At 39.6% G+C, this 25,329-nt stretch overlaps 1 protein-coding gene across 3 annotated transcripts in view; it reads left to right on the plus strand.

Annotated features, from left to right (window-relative positions):
* gabbr1b (gamma-aminobutyric acid (GABA) B receptor, 1b) overlaps window positions 1-25,329 on the plus strand; it is a 665,116-nt gene that overhangs the window by 82,289 nt on the left and 557,498 nt on the right. For 2 of the 3 annotated variants that reach the window (XM_061908314.1, XM_061908315.1), the window contains exons 2-3: window positions 5,254-5,337; window positions 18,590-18,654. In XM_061908314.1, coding sequence (XP_061764298.1) covers window positions 5,262-5,337; window positions 18,590-18,654 — 141 coding nt within the window. In that variant the 5' untranslated portion in view covers window positions 5,254-5,261. The remainder of the gene's footprint in view (window positions 1-5,253; window positions 5,338-18,589; window positions 18,655-25,329) is intronic. The other variant, XM_061908316.1, reaches the window with a different exon arrangement.

Genomic DNA, 25,329 nt, shown 5'->3' on the forward strand with positions numbered 1-25,329 from the left:
ATGGATGGATGGATGGACTATTACAAAACCCCAAACCAGTGAAGTTAGCACGTTGTGTAATTCGTAAATAAAAACAAAATACAATGATTTGCAAGTCCTTTTCAACTTATATTCAATTGAATACACTGCAAAGACAAGATATTTTAAGTTCGAACTGAAAAACATCATCTTTTTTGCAAATAATTATTAATGTAGATTTTAATGGCAGCAACAAATTGCAAAAAAAGTTGGCACAGGGGCATTTTTTACCACTGTGTTACATGGCTTTTTTTTATGACAACACTCAGTAAACGTTTGGGAACCGAGGAGACCAATTTTTGAAGCTTTTCAGGTGGAATTATTTCCCATTCTTGCTTGATGTACAGCTTAAGTTGTTCAACAATTTGGGGTCTTTGTTGTGTTATTTTTGGCTTTATGTTGCGCCACACATTTTCAATGAGAGACAGGCCTGGACTGCAGGCAGACCAGTCTAGTACCCGCACTCTTCTATAATGAAGTCACACTGTTGTAACATGTGGCTTGGCATTGTCTTGCTGAAATAAGCAGGGGCGTCCATGATAACGTTGCTTGGATGGCAACATATGTTGCTCCAAAACCTGTATGTACCTTTCAGCAATAATGGTGCCTTCACAGATGTGTAAGTTACCCTTGCCTTGGGTACTAATACACCCCCATACCATCACAGATGCTGGCTTTTGAACTTTGCGTCTGACGGTCCGGATAGTTCTTTTCTTCTTTGTTCCGGAGGACACTACGTCCACAGTTTCCAAAATCAATTTGAAATGTGGACTTGTCAGACCCTAGAACACTTTTCCACTTTGCATCAGTCCATCTTAGATGAGCTCGGGCCCAGCGTAGCCGGCGGCGTTTCTGGGTAGTGTTGATAAATGGCTTTCTCTTTACGTACTAGAGTTTTAACTTGCACTTACAGATGTAGTGACAAACTGTAGTTACTGACAGTGGTTTTCTGAAGTATTCCTGAGCCCATGTGGTGATGTCCTTTACACACTGATGACGCTTTTTCGAGCAGTACCGCCTGAGGGATCAAAGGTCGCTTAAGTGCAGTGATTTCCCCAGATTCTCTGATATTATGGACCGTAGATGTTGAAATCTCTAAATTTCTTGCAATTGCACTTTGAGAAACGTTGTTCTTAAACTGTTTGACTATTTGCTCACGCAGTTGTGGACAAAGGGGTGTACCTCGCCCCATCCTTTCTTGTGAAAGACTGCGCATTTTTTGAGAAGCTGTTTTTATACCCAATCATGGCACCCTCCTGTTCCCAATTAGCCTGCACACATGTGGGATGTTCCAAATAAGTGTTTGATGAGCATTCCTCAACTTTATTAGTATTTATTGCCACCTTTCCAAACTTCCTTGTCATGTGTTGCTGGCATCAAATTCTAAAGTTAATGATTATTTGCAAAAAAAAAAAATGTTTATCAGTTTGAACATCAAATATGTTGTCTTTGTAACATATTCAACTGAATATGGGTTGAAAATGATTTGCAAATCATTGTATTCCGTTCATATTTACATCTTAACATTATTTCTCAACTCATGAAAACGGGGTCTGTATATTTGTTCATGAAAATACCATCTAAACATCCACAAAATGCCTCAATTTCAGTTGGCCATTTTGAATATTTCTTTCACAATGTGTTCAGCAATCTCTGGAGATTCGTGATCAGATTACGTCTTGTAGGGGGCTCCTCTGTACTCTGCCCATAGCAGCAGATCAGTTATACTAGAAATACACAAAAATGGGAAAAAATATTCCTTTTTATCATTCACAATCCTTATGTAAGACAAGATGTTTAGCCTTTATGTATGTTTTGCTTTTTTTTTTTTGCATTTGAAAAGAATAATAATGAATAGCTAACAACTGAGTCAATAGATGGAGGGTCCCAAAACCCTCTAAATAAACATTAAAAAAACGCCAACAATACTCTGTTTACATGTCGTGACTTGAATATTAACTAAGTATAAGTGATATTGTTATTAATAAGCCCCTAGCGCAGACAGCCTATTTTAGCAGTGTATTGATAGCAGTAAGATAACTGCTGCTTACGCTGCTATTGTTGACACACTGCTTCTGCTTAGTCTCAAACTTGGTAAAAGTTAATTTTAGATTATATCAGGCCTCTCACCTGGTGTTGGACGAATGTGGCCATGGACCGGGAGGCTGGTCGATTTTGACATCCCCTGAGATGGCGAAATATATACAAAATGATGATTGTTGCTGCACCTCTGTTCCCTTCGTGAACATTGTGAATAATTCCTCATCGAAACGGGATTGTGTGATTATGGTGTATTATGGTTAGTTTGTATGTTCAGTACTGAACAATCCTGCTGATGCTATAGTGTTACAATAAAGCTGCATCCATCCTCCTTGGGTTTAAGATAGAAAATGTTAAGGTTCTGCATCATAATTATTGCCAAAATAGTCCCTGTAGACTCTGATGAAATATGTTGTGAGAAGTAGTTTTGTTATTTAAGAGAACGTTGGCCTCCCTAAATGAATCATGTATCACGTAACTGGCCTGCTCATCAACACTTAAAAATGGCTTGGGAATATCTGTGATATTATTTTGATCATATCTATTTACTCACAAACTTTGTAAGTCTTTTAGTGTTATAAATGAGACATAATAATAATTAATTCAATAAAGAGGCAACTGTTTTTCCACTGTACTTGTTTTTTAAGCCCAGTTTTCTCAGTTTTGCAATGAACTGGAATGACTGTGTTGAAGGTAATGACTGAAGAAACGCGGAAAGTGTGCTGCCAATTTTATTTCAAGTAGAGGTGCAATGATTCATGAAATTTGTCGACAACTTTCAACAATAAAACCTGTCGCCGACAAATTTATTTGTCCACAATAGTCAGTGACATCATCAGTCGTGTTTTTCCTGACAGAAATTAGTCAGCACGGGACAATTTAACTTTTTCTTGTTAAAGACATGAAGACTTTGCCCATTTTGCAAAACGGACCGTGTGTTTTTATGACAGTACATCTGTGATACGGGAGCATATACAGCAGGGGAATGAAGTCAGACATCTAAATGATGCGATCTTGACTTGGTAATATCATCCATCCATCCATTTTCCTACCGCTTATTCCCTTTGGGGTGGCTGGGGGCGCCGGTGCCTATCTCAGACAGACAACATTCACACTCACATTCACACACTAGGGCCAATTTAGTGTTGCCAATCAACCTATCCCCAGGTGTATGTCTTTGGAGGTGGGAGGAAGCCGGAGTACCCGGAGGGAACCTACGCAGTCACGAGGGAAAACATGCAAACTCAAAGTCTGAGACAAAGTTGTGTGAAAAATCACTTTAACAATAATTTCAGCCAAAGTCCGCCAGTTAAACTTTGTATCAATTTAAAAACTTCAGATGTGTAGCAGTGCACAGAAGCAAAGCACAATAATAAACTTCAATCACACACACACACACACACACACACACATACACACACACACACACACGCACACGCACACACACACGTGAACAAACATTGGGCACCACGGTGCCAATATTCTAAAATAATAAATATACAATCTAGATTGCTAAAATGTTGTGACTGTTGGTTTGCTAACAATGCTAGAATTTAAGTATGCAGCTTTTTAAACACATCACAAAATGTTTGTTTATTTTGGAGGATGTTTGATAGCCTTGGTGTTTTTTTGCTGTTATTTTACTATCCTTTGTGCTCAAAAAGAAACAATAACTTTTTGTCAGCACTGGGCCTGTCCTCACTTTTACATGGAACACAAGTTTGGGTTATTTTGTTTTTTGTAATAGTCTAAATGGCAGCACAGTTCCAGTACAAATAGTTTCTGAATGAATTAGTCATCTTTGTTAATTATCACATGCCATCTTGGATTCAGATTGGTTTAGGGCTAAATTGGTTTATTTGAACTAGGGCTGGGCGATATATCAATATACTCGATATATCGCGGGTTTGTCTCTGTGCGATATAGAAAAAGTCTATATCGTGATATTCGGGTATAAATTTTCACGCAGTTGCTTTTAGCTGTGGGCATTACACTACAGGTTCTTCTCACTCTTTGTTGTCTCTCTTTCTAACAGAAACATTAAACAAGCGCACCTTCTTACATACGTCACATACCTCCATGCCCTCGCGGAACAGAGAGGTAGCGACATGGGTAAAGTTAGCTCTAGTGAGTGGTAATACGAGAGAAAGAAGGTGAAAATCTGATAATAATTGAAGGAAGAAATAATTCCCAATAAAAACAGCAGGGGGTCCATTGTCTGGCGGTGGTTTGGCTTGAAGTGGGAATATGTCGAACAGACAACTGTAATTTGTCAAGTGTGGGGCAAAAATGTTGCTACAAATTGTAGCATCACTGCTAATATGTAGCATAATTTGAAAAGTCACCTTACTCTGCATGTCAACATCTCCGTTCGGTGCCACACTAACAAAATTCCGAGGGAATAATTTCTACATCAACACCGTACGAAAAAGATAGTCAACAACAAAAGGACATAACGTCCGAAGGAACCTACCACATATCGAAGGACATACACTATTTGATTCCCTATTATGCAGTTCATTTTTATTTGACAGTTATAAAAATATCTTGTGTGACATTATGCACAAAAGTGCACTTTATTTGTCTTGAACTATTGTAGTGGCGTTCTGTACAAAAAGTGCACTTTAATTTTGTTTTTATTGGATATGTCATCGTAGTGACATCATGCACAAAAGTGCACTCATAGCTTGTTTTAAAATGTCTCTGACAATCTTGCACTTTCTGTTTTGAAATGACATAAACGTTTGTGCCACTGCTTTAATAACTGTTTAACAAATACAGTTTTGGTAAATTGACTTAGTTGTGATTTCCTTCGCTGCATGAAAGTTTAAAATGAGCATATATTATTTCAGTATGAACAAGAATGTTTTAATGTAGACACATAGAATCATCATACTGCTGTGATTATATGCATCAAGTTTTCATTTAAGGCTAAGGCAAAATATCGAGATATATATCGTGTATCGTGTGACATGGCCTAAAAATATCGAGATATTAAAACAAAGGCATATTGCCCAGCCCTAATTTGAAAATAATAGTTTCAAAATGATGCATCACATTTTTACATTTACTTTACTTGTTCACTTTAATAGAACAACGTACATTTATTTTTTTAATGTCAATATAAAGATATTGTCAAGATGCTCAAATTTCTTGTCCTTTAAACCAAATGCATATTTTGTGTTTTTTTCACAGGTGAAAAGATGGTGCCGTTCTTTCTTCTTTTCTTCTTTGCTGTGTTGCCCTTACTCAGCATATCTGCGCACAATACCTCTGCTGGTAATGACTGTTTCCTCATACCATTTGCTTGACACATTGTCGCAGTTTGTTTAGAGAAAACATCTGTCGCTGCTGGATTTTAATGGCTGCTGTGTTTGCTGAAGAGTTTTCTTGTCACTTTATGTTGGATGATTTTTGTTAACAAATGTTGATATACTAAGTTGATGGTTCAATTACATTTATTTCTAATTTTCTTATCTTGTTAGCTGAGTCGCATATTTTCCGGACTATAAGCCACACACACTAAATTTTAGAAGAAAAAACAGCATTACATATTTTAGCTGCAGATACTGTAAGTACCGGTATGTTGTGAAATTAGATATTTACAGAAAAATATTTTGTAAATGTTTGTTTACATACCTTAATTGTTTCCTAACGGGGCCTGTAACATGGCAGTAAAAACACTGATCAAACAAAACAAAAAAGTCTTTATTGTCTTTATTTACCCTATATGAGATGACTCCGACTTTCTCCTGTTTTAATACGGTTCAAGATGTTTATCAGCATCCTTCTTCCTTGTACTTTGTAAACACTTTAAATTTGAACCGTATCTTAAACTGGATCATTTTAGTATGATGTTGGATTTATTTGCTTAATCCATTCCATAATTTAGACTTTAAGTGAAGAAAAATCAGTGGAATAATCACACCTTTGGTTAAGTCGCAGGGTTCAAACTTGGGGAAAAAAAGTAGTGGCTTATTGTCTGGAAAATACAGTATACAGCAGGGATGCCTTTACACAATTCTGGCCTGTCAATCATTCTTCATATTTCAACCAATCGGATTGCAGAGAATTAACAGTGTCATCTTACTACAACCAAGTACCATGTTGTTCCTTAAATCAGTGTTTTGAACCTTTTTTGAGCCAAGGCACATTTTTTTCATTGAAAAAATCCAAGGGCACACCACCAGCAGAATATGTTGAAAACGAAACTCAACAATTTATATCAGGGGTCCCCAAACTGTTTGACTCTGGGGCTGCATTGGGTTACAAAATATATATATATTTTTAACTTAGGACTTCCCGCGGGCCAGATTTCGGACGCTGGCATGGGGGCCCCTGATCTACACATCTTCCTAGAAAATTTCAGTGCCTGTGGACTCTGAGATAGACTCGCCTATTTGTGGGGCTAAAGTTGCTGTTGTAGTTATGAAGCTGAACCTGGATTTCCTTAATGCTCTGGATGCTGTGGGTCTGTCTTAACAAGATGTTGTGGGCGGTGCCTCTGGATTTTAGACCGGGCTACAGTTCCTCTCCTAAAAAGGGGGGGTGTTCCAACTGCTGTGGGTTCACAATCCTCAACCCTCCTTGTAAGGTTTATTCAGGTGTCTTCTGCCCTCAAAAACAAGGCTGTTTGGTTTTTGAAAAGTCAGACTAACACACTTGGATTATGTGATCGGAAACAAGATCTCTCGAAGGGGGCAATGGGCCCGAGGGGACCCAGAAGCAGATACCATTCAATAAAAACATAGCAACAAGTGTAATGAAAAGGACACTGTTGAGTTGCTTCACAAATGAAAAGAACAGGACATTTTCAAGTGCATCGATGGTAGAAAAAAGAAACACAGATTTATTTACGAAGGTAAAAAGAAAAATAAGTAAATAGTAGGGCCAACCTATCTTAATGCGGACTCTCGAACAAAATATTAAAGAGAATGAAGCATGTATATTACAAATTACAAGGACAATAATAAAGCATACACACACTTCTTTACATAGCATTTCCAAACTAATAACAATAACTCTGTATTACACACAACTGGCACGATAGTCCAGAAAAATTGCAACCAAGTTTATCTGAAATAGTATCCAGTCAGGGCACGGACAGTCTTTTTCTTTGGATTTTGAACTCCGTCCATCAGTCCACAGAGCCTTTTCTGCATTTTGAGTCATCAATCAATCAATCAATCAATCAATTAATCAATCAATCAATCAATCAATCAATCAAAGTGTACTTATGCAGCCCTTAATCACAAATTTTTCAAAGCCGTTTTGCTCGTTTTGCCCATCATTGGCTCAGATCCCACATCAATGGAAGAAAAAACTCAACCAAATGAAAACGAGTGATCGTTAAAATGGATGCTGAGTGGTTACGGTCTATAATGTGAGAGTCCACTACATAGTGGGGCGAGTAGGGGATCCTCTTGCATGTACACACGTCGGGGCGCAGAGACGTCACCGACTGATGCATAAGGAGTGGTCACCCCGGGTCCTGACTTCATGTGAAAGTCCAGTCCATAGAGAAGCCAGTGGGGGGATCATCATAAATGGAGACAAGTCAGCAGCGTGGAGACGTCCCTAACTGATGCAAAGAGGAGTGGTCCATGCCAAGTCCTGACTTGGAACAGCAAGTTCTTTCTCCATTGAAGCAGATCTGTGGTCACCTGATAACCTCTCCACGCAGGAGACGGGAGCAGAGCAGAAAAAAGAGACAGCAGACTTTTTTGGGGGGCTCTGGGAATCACTAATAAGGTAGAGTTTTTTGAACGCAGAATTCTGGCCAGGACTTATTGTAGAATACAATCAGCAAGATAGGATGGAGCTCGACCGTTTATAGTTTTACTAATTGCGTATCAAATACTAACGTTGCATCTTAAGTGCACAGGAAGTCAGTGCAGGTGAGCCAGTTCTTCTTGACAAAATTCGAGCAGCCGCATGTTGTACCAACTTTAATCTTTTAATGCTAGACATGGGGAGACCTGAAAATAATACGTTACAGTAATCGAGGTGAGACGTAACGAACGCATAAATAATGATCTCAGCGTCGGTGGTGGACAAAATGGGACACATTTTAGCGATATTACGGAGATGAAAGAAGGCTGTTTTAGTAACACTCATTGTGTGACTTGTGAAATTAGAGTAGTAATTAGTTTTAGCTAAGGTAAGGTGTTAATAAGTTATTAAACTATCACTCCGTGCTTGATGAAACACTTTAAGTTTAGTTGTACGCCATTTGGGTTCTAGCTTTCCACATGATATTTTAAGAGCTCTGGATTCTTCTGTGAACTAGACAGTACGCCTTTTAGGGGCCTTTTTTAGCTTTAGCGGTGCTATACTATCAATGGTGTCACACGGGGCATTGTTACAGTTGTTAGTGAGGTTATCGATAGAGCGCACATCATTTGGGAATGGTGCAATTACTGAAGGCAGTAGGCCAGCAAGAGTTGTGGTTCTGACAGCATTAATGTTGCGGCTGCTAAAGCATTGGTTTTTAGCATTGGTTTCTGAACTTCAAATCTTATAGGTAATGATCGGACATTACTTTATCAATCAATCAATCAATCAATGTTTATTTATACAGCCCCAAATCACAAATGTCTCAAAGGACTGCCCAAATCATTACGACTACAACATCCTCGGAAGAACCCACAAAAGGGCAAGGAAAACTCACACCCAGTGGGCAGGGAGAATTCACATCCATTGGGACGCCAGTGACAATGCTGACCATGAGAAACCTTGGAGAGGACCTCAGATGTGGGCAACCCCCCCCCCCCCCCCCTCTAGGGGACCGAAAGCAATGGATGTCGAGCGGGTCTAACATGATACTGTGAAAGTTCAATCCATAGTGGCTCCAACACAGCCGCGAGAGTTCAGTTCAAGCGGATCCAAGACAGCAGCGAGAGTCCCGTCCACAGGAGACCATCTCAAGCGGAGGCGGATCAGCAGCGTAGAGATGTCCCCAACCGATACAGGCGAGCGGTCCATCCAGGGTCTCGACTCTGGACAGCCAGTACTTCATCCATGGTCATCGGACCGGACCCCCTCCACAAGGGAGGGGGGGACATAGGAGAAAGAAAAGAAGCGGCAGATCAACTGGTCTAAAAAAGAGGTCTATTTAAAGGCTAGAGTATACAGATGAGTTTTAAGGTGAGACTTAAATGCTTCTACTGAGGTAGCATCTCGAACTGTTACCGGGAGGGCATTCCAGAGTACTGGAGCCCGAACGGAAAACGCTCTATAGCCCGCAGACTTTTTTTGGGCTCTAGGAATCACTAATAAGCCGGAGTCTTTTGAACGCAGATTTCTTGCCGGGACATATGGTACAATATAGTGTACGGGAGTATCAAAACTTAAAATCCTCCATTAAATTATATATTTTCTGCGTGAACCGCTAGATCAGCGACATACTCTGAAAGTTCACTTATAAAGTCCAAATAGGGCTCAACAGGGCGTTAGATAACAGCCAGATGGAAAGGTAGCGGTGTGGCAGATCTCATAGGAAGCGCCTCAAATTATTCATATTTATTACTTAGGTTAGGGCTAAGGTTTTGGTTTGCATTGAATGTTAGTGCAATTCCTCCACCCCTTTTAAGGGGACGGGCAATATATGCACTCGTATAGTTAGGCGAGATTCCTCGTTAATCATATAGTTTTAGCCAATTTTGCTGAGACCAATGACGTTAAAATTGTTGTCTCTAATGACCTCATTAAATAATAACGTTTTTGAAAACAAAGGTCTGATGTTTAAAAAGGCCATTTTATAAGCAGTGGGCTGTTTTGAAGCAATTGTGTGAATGTTGTCTGTCTATCTGTGTTGGCCCTGCGATGAGGTGGCGACTTGTCTAGGGTGTACCCCGCCTTCCGCCCGATTGTAGCTGAAATAGGCGCCAGCGCCCCCCGTGACCCCGAAAGGGAATAAGCGGTAGAAAATGGATGGGATGGATGTATTAATATTATCTGTAGATACCATTAATACAAAATAACGTTACGTTTATTTTGTGCAGTGCGCCTTAAATATTTTCAAATACATCTAGGAATTGCAATCTTGAGATTATTTGCTTGGTGCTGCAATGGATTTAACGTGTCATAATTTCTCACCTTAGTGGTATGCATGTTCACCTCTGGCACAGTCACTACAGAAAAAAACATTATGTGAGGTATGTATTATTCTACGAGAAATGCCGTGTGTGCAGGAATTTTCCAGCCTGGGGCTTGTTAGTTCTATCTTAACTGACTCCTCACATTGGCTAACAGACACTGTAATTGCCTGTGTGTGAGCTTACTCTACTGTAGTTAGTCAAGTTCAACTCAAATAGTAATCTATACTTCTTGGAAAGAGTGATGCCGCTTTCCCAGTCCGGGTGAAAGCCTTCCCTCTTTAGCAAGCCCGGTTTGCCCCAGAAAGAAGGCCAATTATCAATAAACGTTAGTCGCTGTTCTACAAAAACTAGCTGGCAACTTATTAAGTGAGACGAATCTGCTATACTTCTCATCATTGCCTCTCGCAGGCACGGGGCCAGAAACAAGTACTCGATGCCTGGACATCTTTCTCGCGAGATTGAAAGTCTGTGCTATGTTCCTCTTTGTAATCTCTGACTGCCTCATCCTTGTGTTATTGGAGCAGACTTGTACAACTATGTTTGCGTAGCTAGTGGTGCGTGTTGCGAGTCAGCTCCCTAAGACTAGCTTCAATGTTTGGTGCTCTGGCCCTGGGAATACACTTAACTACAGCTGGTTTACTAAGCTGCATGTTCCAGGTGATAGAGCCCCCTATGAATAAGGTATGGTGTCCGGTAGACTGGGGTATAGGACTAGCTAAAGGGCTAAATCTATCATGCGTCTCAACCGGTTCACCGTGGCTTGTAGGCGGCTTAAGGGTTCTACAAGCTACGGCTAATGCTAGCAAACATGTCCGTGGCATCTAAAGTTACAAAATTACTCTGCTCTAACTGGCGTACACAGACTTTTAGTAGGCCCCACCTGTCAATGAGCACGGTGCACAAGGAGCAGGCAGCCATACTCACGTTTCTTTCACCGAGTCGAGTTCTTGCTGTCTTCGGAGCTATAGGCGAAGAGTAAGTAGCGTGAGGGAGCAGACACTTTCGGAGCGTAGTGAGTTTTGGCTAGCACCTAGCTAGCCGAGAGAGTGAGACAGAGTGGGTGCTTTGCAAGTTTGATAAGACTACTAAATATATTTGAGAAGGAGTAAAGAAAGCTGTATAACGATTAGTAGCACACATATAGAAAGATAGTACTTTGCTTTTTTGCGGCAGTGAGCGGCAGCAGACTGTTCCAGACGTGATTTCAATGAACACCAATACTATCCGAAGTTTTGTTTTCATGATTTTTGATCCAATAATTCCTTCAAAAAACTCTTTGTTGTCGTTCTTTCTTTACTTTGGTTTTGCATCAGCTCCGATACAGTTTCGTAGTAGCTTATGTTTGTAGCGCAATCCAAGATAAGGTTTTACTACTCTCTGCTATTTAACATCAACATAACAATTAGAGACGTGATATTTGTAATCTGTGTCAATATTACAGCGCCATCACAACATAGCTAGGCTGTTAACTTGTCAGATGCCACAGACGCCTAGTGTGACATCATATACTGTGGGTCAACTGGAAAAACGATAAATTAACCACGCTAAAAGGAAATAAGATCACCCCATTTTACGGGAGGTACACTGCGTATGACCAATAGTCACATTAGAAAAAGTGCATGGACATTTGGACTTCACACGTAGGTGTGAACATACAAAAATCTAACTATTTGAGAAATCAGACTAATTTAGTGCATGGAAACTTACTGAATGTATTAGCTTGTTTGAACAGTGTGTCCATTGCTGGAAAATGTCAGACTGAGAACAACGACCCTAGCACTGGCTTGTGGCAGAACACGCACATGTCTACTGTCAATGGATACTTTAGCAACACACAAGTCATGCTGGGTAAGAGTTCACATAAAAAAGTGCCAACTTTACCTCTTCAGACTGATTGATGTGCCCAACCCCCAACCCCAACTAGAGTAATCAGTCACCCACCTCTTCTAAAGTTTAAAGGGGAACATTATCACCAAACCTATGCAAGCGTCAATATATACCTTGATGTTGCAGAAAAAAGACCATGTATTTTTTTAACCGATTTCCGAACTCTAAATGGGTGAATTTTGGCAAATTAAACGCCTTTCTGTTTATCGGTCCTTTAGCGATGACGTCAGAACGTGACGTCACCGAGGTAACACACCCGCCATATTCATTTTCACATTACAAACACCGGGTCTCAGCTCTGTTATTTTCCGTTTTTTCGATTATTTTTTGGAACCTTGGAGACATCATGCCTCATCGGTGTGTTGTCGGAGGGTGTAACAACACTAACAGGGAGGGATTCAAGTTGCACCACTGGCAAGAAATCTGCCGCCAGACCCCCATTGAATGTACCAGAGTGTCTTCACATTTGACCGGCGATGCTAAGACAGACATGGCACAGAGATGTATAGATAACCTGCAGATGCATTTGCAAAGATTAAGTCAACGAAATCACAAAGGTGAGTTTTGTTGATGTTGTTGACTTATGTGCTAATCAGACATATTTGGTCACGGCATGACTGCAAGCTAATCGATGCTAAAATGCTAAACTAAGCGATGCTAACATGCTATTTACGCTAGCTGTATGTACATTTGAAACTTGATACCCACATTTAATGCGAAACAAACACTTACCAATCGACGGATTTAAGTTGCTCCAGTGTCACAAAATGCGAAAGTCCTGATCGTTTGGTCTGCACATTTTACCGGCGATGCTAATAAGGCAGCCATGCTATGGGCCACTTCATTAGGTACACCCACGCTATGGCCGAATAGGGTCAATAGCTATTCGCTCGATAGCTTCAATTTCTTCTTCAATTTTGTTTTCGCTATCTGCCTCCATACTCCGACCATCTGTTTCAATACATGCGTAATCTGTTGAATCGCTTAAGCCGCTGAAATCTGAGTCTGAATCCGAGCTGATGTTGCTATATCTTGCTGTGGTAACCGCCATGTTGTTTGTATTGGCAGCCCTGGATGACGTCACAAGGAAATGGATAGTTGTTTTGAAGATAGCGAAAATAAGGCACTTTAAAGCTTTATTTAGGGATATTCCGGGGCCGGTAAAATTTTGAAAAAAACTTCAAAAAATACAACAAGCCACTGATTTTTATTGTTTTTAACCCTTTTGAAATTGTGATAATGTCCCCCTTTAAAGTTTTACGTATAATTGTAGCCACTATATTGTTTTTTACCATGGTGCAGCACTAATTTCCCTTAGTTAGTTTTGGCCACACACATCTATCTGGACATAATTTATTTTTTTATTTCCACATCTGTTCAGTTTTCGGAGACATAGCAAGGACGGGGTGACAGTCGCGCTGATGTATAAATGAATAAATAAGTGAACCCCCGAATTGATGATTTTTGCATATCCTCTTTATCCTAATAGTTTGTGCTATATGTCTTTTGACCACTCTTGAGCCTCAAAGGGGGGTCAAGGACCATTTCCCACCTCAGTGTGGCAAACAACCAGTCCCAGCATTAGGAAACACATCTCCAAATAACAGGGAGATCCAAACGCTAATAAATGTCAGCTATAAACTCATCATGCCTATTATTATGAAGCTTTGCAATCTGAGCGAAAGCACTGATGCTGCTGTAATACCCAGAGGCAGATGTCTGTTCTCTGTAATATTCACATAAACCTGCTGTCAGATTAGAGATCTGTCATTTCCTCTTTGTGCTAATCATTGCGGGTGATTGTGTGGGTTTGGGAGGCGTGGTATTTTCAATGGCAGTCACGTCCATTGGTCTTTCCTGGCCTCTGGTGAGTAATGAAGTGGATGTTCAGCATTTTGAGTGTTTCACTTGCTTGGACCTGTATAGAATTGTAGGCTATAAAAGGATTATCCTTTGGGAAGACACTAGTGCAACAGGGGATTGTCAATACACAGAAAATACTTTTGACATGCCTTCAATAAAATGTTTCTTTGCAGTCAGTCAATATTAAGGAAAGCCGGCACATAGCTTGTCTATCAATTCATGGTTCTGAATCGATGTAAAAAAAAAAAGAATGATGTGCTTCAAGGAATTATCGAATGCTATACTGTGAAATAAGGGGGCCGAGTGGCGCGCACCAAGGTCACTCTCCATCTCCGTCAAAGCTTGACTGTCCTCTTCATCAAAGAGTCTCTTCTCATTCTTCCGGCACCCCCCTTGTCTTCCTCCGGGTGGCATCTTTATCTGTGCCTGTGCCACATACAGCAATGTGGTTTATTAAAAGGCTGCTCAGGTTTGGCACACTGAAGGTGCCTCATTGTGGTTTGTTATTTCAATTTTGGCCCAGTTTGTCCCTTTTTCATGCATTAGGCATGCATATTAAGTGCCTGCTCTGAAGTGAAAAAAAAAAAGTCTGTTCAAGCAAATGATAATTAATGCAACATTCTGTGATGAGACAACACGGACTCTAATGCAGGCGTTTCCTACTCACTGCCCATATTTGGTGGCCATCTACTTAATTTCATAATAATAATAATAAGCAGTAGAAAATAGATGGATTAGACTTAAATCACGTTTTTATAGACACTCAAAGAGCTTCACAGAAGACTGAGAACCCTTCATTCATCCATTAAGCTACATTTGTAGCCAAAGCTGCCTTACATAAGTGTTGCTGTCAATTTGCGCCTACGGACCCGCCGACCACCATCAAACATTCATTCATATTCATACAACAGTGTGAGTGGCATTTGGAGCAAGGAGGGTGCAGTGTCTTGCCCATTGTCACAACGGCTGGGACTTTGATGGCGTAAGCCGGAATCGAACCTGGAACCCTCAAGTTGCTTGCACGGCAGCTCTACAAACTGGACCCCCACACCCAAATAGTTAAACATTTTGCGACTATTTTGAGTCCCACTAAACATGTGAAATATTTCTTCAAACTTATGATTAAATTTAAAAAAAAATATTCTGGCAAATCTAGGAAATCTGTAAAATCAAATTTAAATCTTATTTCAAAGTCTTTTGAATAAAAAAAAAAAAAATTGTTCTGGAAAATATGGAAGAAATAATGATTTGTCTTTGTTAAAAATATAGCTTCGTCCAATTTCTTATATATTTTAACAATGTGCAGATTGGATTTTAACCTATTTAAAACATGTCATCAAAATTCAAAAATTAATCTTAATCAGGAAAAATTACTAATGATGTTCCATTAATTATTTTTTTTTTTTTTCAAAAAGATTCGAATTAGCTAGTTTTTGTCTTAATTTATTTTGGTTGAATTTTGAATTTTAAAGAGTCAAAATTGAAGATAAACTATGTTTTCAAATCAAATTTTCATTTTTTTTGTGTTTTCTCCTCTTTTAAACCGTTCAATTAAGTGTTTTTTTCATCATTTATTCTCTACGAAAAACCTTTCGTAAAAGGAAAAAAAATGTATGACGGAATGACAGACAGAAATATCAATTTTTTTTCATATATATAAATGTATTTATTAAAGGTAAATCGATCAAATTGGCTATTTCTGGCAATTAATTTAAGTGTGTATCAAACTGGTACCCCTTTTCATTAATCAGTACCCAAGAAGTAGCTCTTGGTTTCAAAAAGGTTGGTGACCCCTGCTCTAAAGTCATACATTTTCCCTATCGCTTAAATTCCAAACAGTTTTTTACTTAAATATTTCGCATTTTTGAGAGACAAGACACAGACTTCTTTAAACAGTGTCACGATCCGTGACTCGGATCGTTTATAGTTTTGCCTTTTGATATGTTTTTCATCATGTTTGTTTCTGGACTCTGCCGATCCTTGTGTTTGAGCACTTCCTCGTTTGTTTTAGTCACCATGGCAACGTATTGTGCTCTTCCTCACGGGCTCCTGTCACACACCTGTTTCTGATTATTATTTGTGTATTTAGGCCCACCTGATTCCTTAGTTTGTCCTTGGTCCATTGTTTGCTTTTGCAACAAGTCACGTATGTATCCGTTCTTATGTTTTCCATGTGCTAAGTTTCGCCTTAGCTTCGCGTGTGGTCGGCACGTCACATTTTTGTACTTTTGTCTCCTGCTAAGTTTAGCGTTAGCTTCCGTGCGTAGGCAAGCACTTTATTTTGTCCTTTTTGTATCAGTGTTCTTTTGTTTTATTATATTAAAATCAGTTTCTTACCTGCACTCCTGCCTGTCTGGTCAACGTGCATCCAAGAGGTGGCAACTACGCGCAGCAAGTGCGCCGTACACGTGACAAACAGATTGGCTAACCACACTCATGTGAATGAATGGGGTAGCTATGTTCACGGGAAGACTATGTCTCCCGGCTGGCCTGGCAATGCCTCGGGATTCCCCGGGAAGAGCTGGATGAAGTGGCTGGGGAGAGAGAAGTTTGGGCTTACCTGCTTAGGCTGCTGCCCCCGCGACCCAAACTCGGATAAGCAGAAAAAGATGGATGGATGGATGTTCACAAATTCCATGTAAACAGTATGTGACGTAGGGGGCCTGGCCTCTAAAATGGCCTTGCCTGCATGTACAGGAAGTGATGTCACAAAAACTGCAGCCCCCAATGGTTCACAAGCGCACATGCAAAATGAATGAATAAATGATTTGTTCCCCGAGACATGGACACATAAACAGATGTAAAGGTTCGTAAGCCAAAAATATCGTATATAGAGGCGTTCATAAATCGAGGTTTCACTGTAAAACATTTATTTTACCGATTTGATCCATTTGATACTGAAAACAAAAATTAAATAAACTCGATAAATTCAAAGTGATCAGTAACAGTAACTCCGGAGCACAATATGTCAAATGCTTTAACCTACAAAACAAAAATGAATAAAACAATTTGAGCTGTTATTTTTTTAACGTGTCCCCCTGGCAGTACAACACGCCCACCCATTGATTTGCCTACGATAAGGCTGATCTCCTAACCCATCAAGATGTATTTCAGAGTTTACGGGGCAAGACATTGGAAACAGGCCGGATCATTTTCAAACCAGCAAGGCAGGATGGTTGGAGAAGGTGGGACATAACATATTTGATTGTAGTGTTTAGTAAATTAGACTCCATGTTCCACTGTTTTATCCAAGTTATCTTCCTCTTCTCCACACCTTCCCACCTCTTCCAGTGTCCTTGCTTCGCTTGGGAAACAGCTCTGGCATCTGCTTCTTCCTCCTTTTCTCTGTTACGATTTCTGAAAAGTATTCAGAAAAGTTGGACTTTGGTTATCACTTTGGTCATCATTATTCACCTTTTCAAAAACCTAATTTGAGGAGGAATTTCTGTAACTTTACAGTAAATATTTCAATGGTAAAATGTACTTAAATTCAAAAGTAATTTCTGTATATGTGTACATATGGTCTCATCCATCCAGACTGTTTGATTCGTCTTAGAAAACGAGATTTGACCAATCTAAGTCTACGAGTGTGAACTGGTGAATTACTAGGATGAGAGGCAAAACATATTCTAAACCAAGTCCAGTCGCGATCGATGGAATGCCTTTAGAAAATAATTTCTGTGCCTTTTCCAGGATTTTGTCTGCCCTGAAGGTGGATTCAACCGTATGTCAGGTCTATTCTACTAGCGACATTCGGACCACATTCAGCCTGCCAAAGCTTTTCCTTTGGCTCGCAGAACATCACCAGAGTAGACTTGATGAAACCATTACAACTAGGATTGATTTGTATGCAGTATTCCCACCACCCCGCAGGGGGAAACAAAGAAGCATATGTGTCACAGTGAAGCAGCAATAGGGTGAGTAGAAGAAGACTACTCATCCAACCCTGGAAACAAAATCAAAATGAATTGCAAAAATACGACTTAACAACTGGACAAAAAAGTATTAATGTTTTACCCCCAGCAAGTGCTTGATTCATTGTTTTCTGGCTGACTTTTCAAGCAACAAACACATTGATCCAGACAAGCAGTCACAACCTAAGAAATCCCAGTGTGTAAGCTACATCACAAAACTTGGTCAAACATTTACAAGTGTATATAATTTGTGCATAACTATATTTAATTTGTTTTGTATTGAAATTGCTGACTTTGTGATGTCTTTTGTATTCGTGGTTGCGTTATTTTTTGGCTGAGATTAACTTTGGGTTGCAAAGTAACTTTGGATAATTACACTTCACTTATTTCTGCAACTTCCACTTACTTCTAATATTTAGTAGAATATACTTGTAGTGTTCCTATTCAAGTGTCAGGCCGCAGACATTTTCCAGGCTTCATTTCAGAATTTTCTTTTTTTATTTTCATGGCATTAATGTAAAACTGTACCACTCCCCATACGCCCTCAGCCAACTTTGAATACATTAACGTGAACTTTGAAGTGGGGTAGAAACGCAAACCTCACATATTACTAATACATATTTTTTTAACCACGGTCAAACTGTTTTTGGTAATAAACGTTCTGGGAAATGTTGGTGGACAAGGGGCTGTACTGGATAGGCAAAAGATTAAAAAGTGCATTAGGGCTTTTTGTTTACTATCGTATCTGATGTTGTATCTCTTTTCCAGGTTGTGCTATCATCCGTCCTCCCAGAGATGGTGGGATAAGGTACAGAGGCCTTACCCAGGAGCAGGTGAGTAAGAGCTTCTGCCAGTTTGATAAAAAAAGAAATAATTGAACACACCCTCAGACATGCTTAAATTGCAGATTTATATCTGTTCAATGCACTATTTTAATAAACCTTCCTGACCAGGTTAAGTTAGATCATTCTCATGTCCGGACATTTTGAATTTTCCTTATCTTGATACATGAATTTAACGCGTGGAGAGAGGATGCAGTGACAAAGATGGATTGATACCTGAAAAGGGAAAATAAACACTGCTATGGAGGTGTGCAGTGGAATCGTTAAAAAAAGATTCGGCATCGTTTGTTTTTCCGCCTGAAAATTAACATGCACACTGGAAACAGCACCGCAATTAAACATTTCAAAGACACTAAGGTTGCATTTACACTAAGATGGCTAAGGTTATACAGGGTGTAACCCACCTAACCGTATCCCTGTCCACACACACACATCGTTTAAGCTTTGGTTGACGACCCCCTACCCCCTCCGTCTGCGGGAGCAACACGACCTAGTACGCATGCTTGGAAAATGGCAGACGCGCATTTCGCGTCATAGTCACTTGTGACCTGAAAGTGTATCCTTCCAGAGATGCAAGCGAGACGTTCATTTCGATTTCTTATCTGTGATTGTTGTGCGAAGATACCGAAAATGAGGGATTTCTTTGTCTGGACTAATGAAAAGGTGGAACTGTTACTTAAAGTAATACATAATTACAAAACATATGGCAGCGAAAAACATTGACTGGGAGTCCTCGCCAACGAAGTATGCGGGACATTCTGTCGTGATTTCTTGAGTGCTACCTCTCGCCGGTGGAGACCAGCTCAAGCACCAAAGATTTTCCCCACCAAAGGAAATTACTATAGGTATGTTTTTGTAACAAAGTTATTCTTGCTTAATTTAACCACCTAAATTTTGTGCAAGTTCTTAAATTAAATTTAACTTATCTGAATAATATCCAGTGTTGTGGTATTTTAATAACTGGAATTCAGTGTGCTGTGCGGCAGTAGAAAATTAATTGTTTTGCATAGGCATTGTATCGGCTATTTCACAACCTTATATTCAACCAATTAATTTCATCACTATTGTAATGACTTTGAATGATCTTTGAACAGTAAACCTTGCTTTCCTCAACATCAGCAGTTGTTAGACCAGCCCTATTGTAGTGAATCATACCTGAGCCACCATAATTGAATAAAATCTTTAATGGAGGTGTGAAAATAAACTATGTGATAAATAACATTTTACAACAATCAATCTAGGGATCTAGATATCTGATTGGGACACTCCTCACTCTTTTGCCTTTACCTTCATTGTCCATTCTTGCAATCCCGCCTTTGCTTGGAGGCTGAAATTGGCGGTCGTACTTGACGGATGCAACCACTGACTGTTCGTAAGAGGCTCCTTCATGGTTTCACAGTAGTTATGGAGTACAAAACAATCATACACAATGAATGGTAGGTAATTCTTGTTAATGTTAGTGAACCAAAGCGTGCCTTCAGTCGTCCAAACGCAAACTCAATGACCATGCGGGCCTTGCACTGGGTATACCCAAAATATTGTTGTTGTGGGTTGATTCCACTGTTGGGGTATTTTTTCATGGGATATGACATCAGGGGATAAGCTGGGTCACCCAAAAGAAAAACAGGGATTGTCGTCTTCCTGTAGTTGTTTGGAGATGGTTCCATCTTTCAACTGCGCGCTAATGGTGGAGTTAGCAAAGATGCGGAGATCATGCATGCTGCCTGGCCATTTCACAGTCACATCGATAAAGCAATACTTGTAGTCACACACCACCTGTACGTTGTAAGAGTACCTTCCCTTTCTGTTGATGAAATCCGTTGAATTACACAGAATCTTCTTGACGTCAATATACTTGCAATTAATTGCAATCAAACACTGTGCCATATCATGGGTCTGATGGAAATTTGCCACAACTTCTGCCTCCGTTTTTGGTGACTTTATATACTCTGGACCTAGATGTTGGGTAATCGCTCGACATACATCGCGGACAATAACAGTCTGCTTTGCCAGTGCAAATGCATTTGCTGTTTTCCAAAGCCTTCCCTCGTCGGCCAAGTGATACAAAGTACACGCTACCATTTTTATCTCATCCATGGGGGCCGGCATTCTTGTTGTCTCTCCTTCGACAAATGGACAGACTTTTTCGCTAAGTACAATTACAGCTGATCTAAACATTCGAAAGTTCTCTTGCCATTCCTCTGGCACAACACACTCGTTGGCAAACATATCCCACCAGGATGCCGTTCTTCCAGGCCTTATCCAAAACTGTCTTTCAACATTGAGATGTGTCGTCTGACATGTGTTGTATCCAAAATAGCTGCAATCGTGTGTTTCCTTCTTTCAAGGTATTCATGTGTGATTTCTCCAAGCGCCTGTACAAGTAGAAGAATGACAAACACAGGCAGGTTCGGGATATTCGCCTCCATATTTCTGAGTGGAAACCGGTTGCGATTGGTTGTTATAAAGCTGTTTTGGCGCATTGTTTCTGATGTTACTTCTTTGCGAAACTCAGTTTATAAATGATCAATGAGTCCACACCAAACTAAGAGCCGGAGATTTAGGAAATAGACAGCGCACTTAACCGTCTAAAAACATTTCCAAGGAGGGGAACCTTAAACGATGGGTTAATATGGCTGACACAGGGTTTAGACCAGTGGTTCTTAACCTTGTTGGAGGTACCGAACCCCGTTAGTTTCGTATGCACATTCACAAAACCCTTCTTAGTGAAAAATAAAATGTTATTTTTTTCAAATTCAAGACAAAGTTATGTGTTTTTGGTAACACTTTAGTATGGAGAGCATATTCTAAGTAACAAAGACTTAATTTAGAGGTTGTTGGACACTAGGGGAACATATTTTAAGTAACAAATACTTAATTTGGAGTTATTTGGTTAGGGTTAGGGTTAGAGGGTTAGGGTTATAATCAGGCCATGCCGAATAAGGCATTAATAAGTTCTTAATAATGACTAGTTAAGAGCCAATATTTTACTATTTTGCATGTTAATAAGCAACTAATTAATGGTGAATATGTCCCCCATACTAAAGTGTTACCATGTTTTTTTACTGGTCACAAAATGAACCGTGTATGAACATCACTTTGTTCAAAGAACAAAACCGACACAGTGCATAAACTCACAACAAATTACACACCTGCAAATATCCGTAATACGCAGATAGTCAGAAGTTTTTATTTACACGATGAGTCAGGTGTGTTTTGTCCTCCGCCGAACCCCTGAGGCCGACTCACCGAACCCCTAGGGTTCGATCGAACCCAGGTTAAGAACCACTGGTTTAGGCAAATAGTTATTTGCTTAAGGAGTTATCCGGCTTAATATAGACAGGCCCAATAATCTGCTCAATTTGTCAAGTGGACCCTACTTTTTATGGCAGTACATCTGTGATGGAGCAGCATTTACTGTAAAGCAGACACATGTCGGACATCTGAAGGATGTAACCGACGATAAGTTGGCCGCGGTAACCAAAAATGTTTATAATATAGTCTTGTTGATATTTGCGAAGTTCATAACACGCATGATGACAGTGATAGCAAGGTAATGTTTATTTGAAAATGCAGCCCTGGTGATTGTGAAATTTGCTGTGTCCAGTTTTGTTTATTTAAAGTGGGCCTCGATTTAAAAAAAGAGGAAGGAGGACTGCACGTGTGTATTGGTAATTATAGCTATAGTGTTGTGCCGCCTGTTACTGTCTTTAAAGGGAAATAAAGAAGAACACAGAAGTGTTTAAGTTGATGACGCTAGACCACTGCTGTTGATTGAAGCATGGCATCTATTACCCGACAGTCTATATCAGGGGTGTCCATAGTGTGGCCTGGGGGTCATTTGCAGCCCGGAGCTATTCTTTTACGGCCCGTGGCACATTTTAAAAATACTATTACGAACCCTGTTTCCATGTGAGTTGGGAAATTGTGTTAGATGTAAATATAAATGGAATACAATGATTTGCAAATCTTTTTTAACCCATATTCAGTTGAATGAACTACAAAGACAAGATATTTGATGTTCAAACTCATACATTTTTTTTTTTTTTTTTTTTTTTTGCAAATAATAATTAACATAGAATTTCATGGCTGCAACACGTGCCAAAGTAGTTGGAAAAGGGCATGTTCACCACTGTGTTCTTTTCTTTTCTTTTAACAACACTCAATAAACGTTTGGGAACTGAGGAAACTAATTGTTGAAGCTTTGAAATTGGAATTCTTTCCCGTTCTTGTTTTATGTAGAGCTTCAGTCGTTCAACAGTCCGGAGTCGTTTTTTACGCTTCATATTGCGCCACACATTTTCAATTGGAGACAGATCGGGACTGCAGGCGGGCCAGGAAAGTACCCGCATTATTTTTTTTTTACCAAGCCACGCTGTTGTAACACGTGCTGAATGTGGCTTGGCATTGTCTTGCTGAAATAAGCGAAGGCGTCCATTAAAAAGACGGCGCTTAGATAGCAGCAGAAGTTGTTCCAAAACATGTATGTACTTTTCAGCATTAATGGTGCCTTCACAGATGTGTAAGTTACCCATGCACAGATGCTGGCTTTTGAACTTTGCGCCGATAACAGTCTGAATGGTTCGCTTCCCCTTTGGTCCGGATGACACAATGTCGAATATTTCCAAAAACAATTTGAAATGTGGACTCGTCATACCACAGAACACTTTTCCACTTTGCATCAGTCCATCATAGATGTTCTCGGGCCCAGAGAAGCCGGCGGCGTTTCTGGATGTTGTTGATAAAGGACTTTCACTTTGCATAGTGGAGCTTTAACTTGCACGTACAGATGTAGCGACAAATTGTATTTAGTGACAGTGGTTTACTGAAGTGTTCCTGAGCCCATGTGGTGATATCCTTTAGAGATTGATATCGGTTTTTGATACAGTGCCGTCTGAGGGATCGAAGGTCACGGTCATTCATTGTTGGTTTCTGGCCTGGCCGCTTACGTGGAGTGATTTTTCCAGATTATCTGAACCTTTTGATGATATTATGGACCGTAGATGTTGAAATCCCTACATTTCTTGCAATTGCACTTTGAGAAATGTTGTTCTTAAACTGTTTGACTATTTGCTCACTCAGTTGTAAACAAAGGAGTGTACCTCGCGCCATCCTTTCTTGTGAAAGACTGAGCATTTTTTGGGAAGCTGTTTTTTTACCCAATCATGGCACCCACCTGTTCCCAATTAGCCTGCACACCTGTGGGATGTTCCAAATAAGTGTTTGATGAGCATTCTTCAACTTTATCAGTATTTATTGCCACCTTGTCCAACTTTTTTGTCACGTGTTGCTGGCACCAAATTCTAAAGTTAATGATTATTTGCAATAAAAAATGTTTATCAGTTTGAACATTAAATACTGTATGTTGTCTATGTAGAATATTCAACTGAATATGGGTTGAAATTGATTTGCAAATCATTGTATTCCGTTTATATTAACATTTAACATAATTTCCCAACTCATATGGAAATGTGGTTTGTACAAAAAAACATAAAAGTGGAATAAAAGATCAAAATGGTGTGCTGTAAAGACAAAATATTGCAAAGTTGACACTAATAACACAAAGCTGCCATGCCAGTAGTTTTTTTTTACTTAAAATCTAATAATAATGTTTTGATATAAATGCTGTTATGAATTATTGACCTATTAAAGGTTGTAATTACTTTTTACGCACACACACACACGCACATATATATATATATTTCCTTTTTGGGGAAAATAGTGTTTGCTATGTAAGTAAAACCGTTTTATTTGACAAAAAAGGCACAAAGTATAAGAAAACATAAAAATATTAACGAAAAATTTGTATTTATACATAGATGTGAACTTTATATAGCGATTTATGCATTGAAAGTAAAAATAATATATATTATTACATCTTATACTAAACACTTTTACGAGTGGGGTCCATTTGGATACCAGAGACTTGTCAGATTTTTTTTTTATCTGTTATTGCTCAAAAAAACAATAATGGACCAATGGCAATGTTGGTATGAATTATTTACCTTTTTCAGGCACCAATTATTTAACATCAAATAGTCCTATTTTAATCAATCTATCAATCAAAGTTTACTTATATAGCCTTTAATCACAAATGTCTCAAAGGGCAAGCCACAACGACATCCAAGGCTCAGTTCCCACATCACGGCAAAAAAAAAAAACTCAACCCAATGGGCACAATAAGAAAGCTTGGAGGGGAGTGGTGCTATGGATGCCGAATGGATACAGTTAATAATGTGAGATTCCAGACCAGCAGGGGATCCTCTTGCATGTAGACACGTTGCATTGCAGAGACGTCACCAACTGATAATCCTGGGTCCCGACTTTGAACAGCCATCGCAACATTCGTGAAAGCTGATCTGTGGTCACCTGATAACCTCTCCACGCAGGAGAGGGTGGCAGAGCAGAAAAGAGAGACACCAGATCAAATAGTCTAAAAAGAGGTCTTTTTAAAGGCTAGAGTATACAAATGAGTTTTAAGATGGGACTTAAATGCTTCTACTGAGGTAGCATCTCTAACTGTACTGCAGCCCGAATAGGAAAATGCTCTCAGCCCGCAGACTTTTTTGGGCTCTGGGAATCACAAATAAGCCAGAGTTCTTTGAACACAGATTTCTTGCAGGGGCAATACAATCAGCAATATAGGATGGAGCTAGACCATTTAGC

This window comes from Nerophis ophidion, linkage group LG08 (genome assembly GCF_033978795.1).
Source record: "Nerophis ophidion isolate RoL-2023_Sa linkage group LG08, RoL_Noph_v1.0, whole genome shotgun sequence".
Classification (NCBI taxonomy): Eukaryota; Metazoa; Chordata; class Actinopteri; order Syngnathiformes; family Syngnathidae; genus Nerophis; species Nerophis ophidion.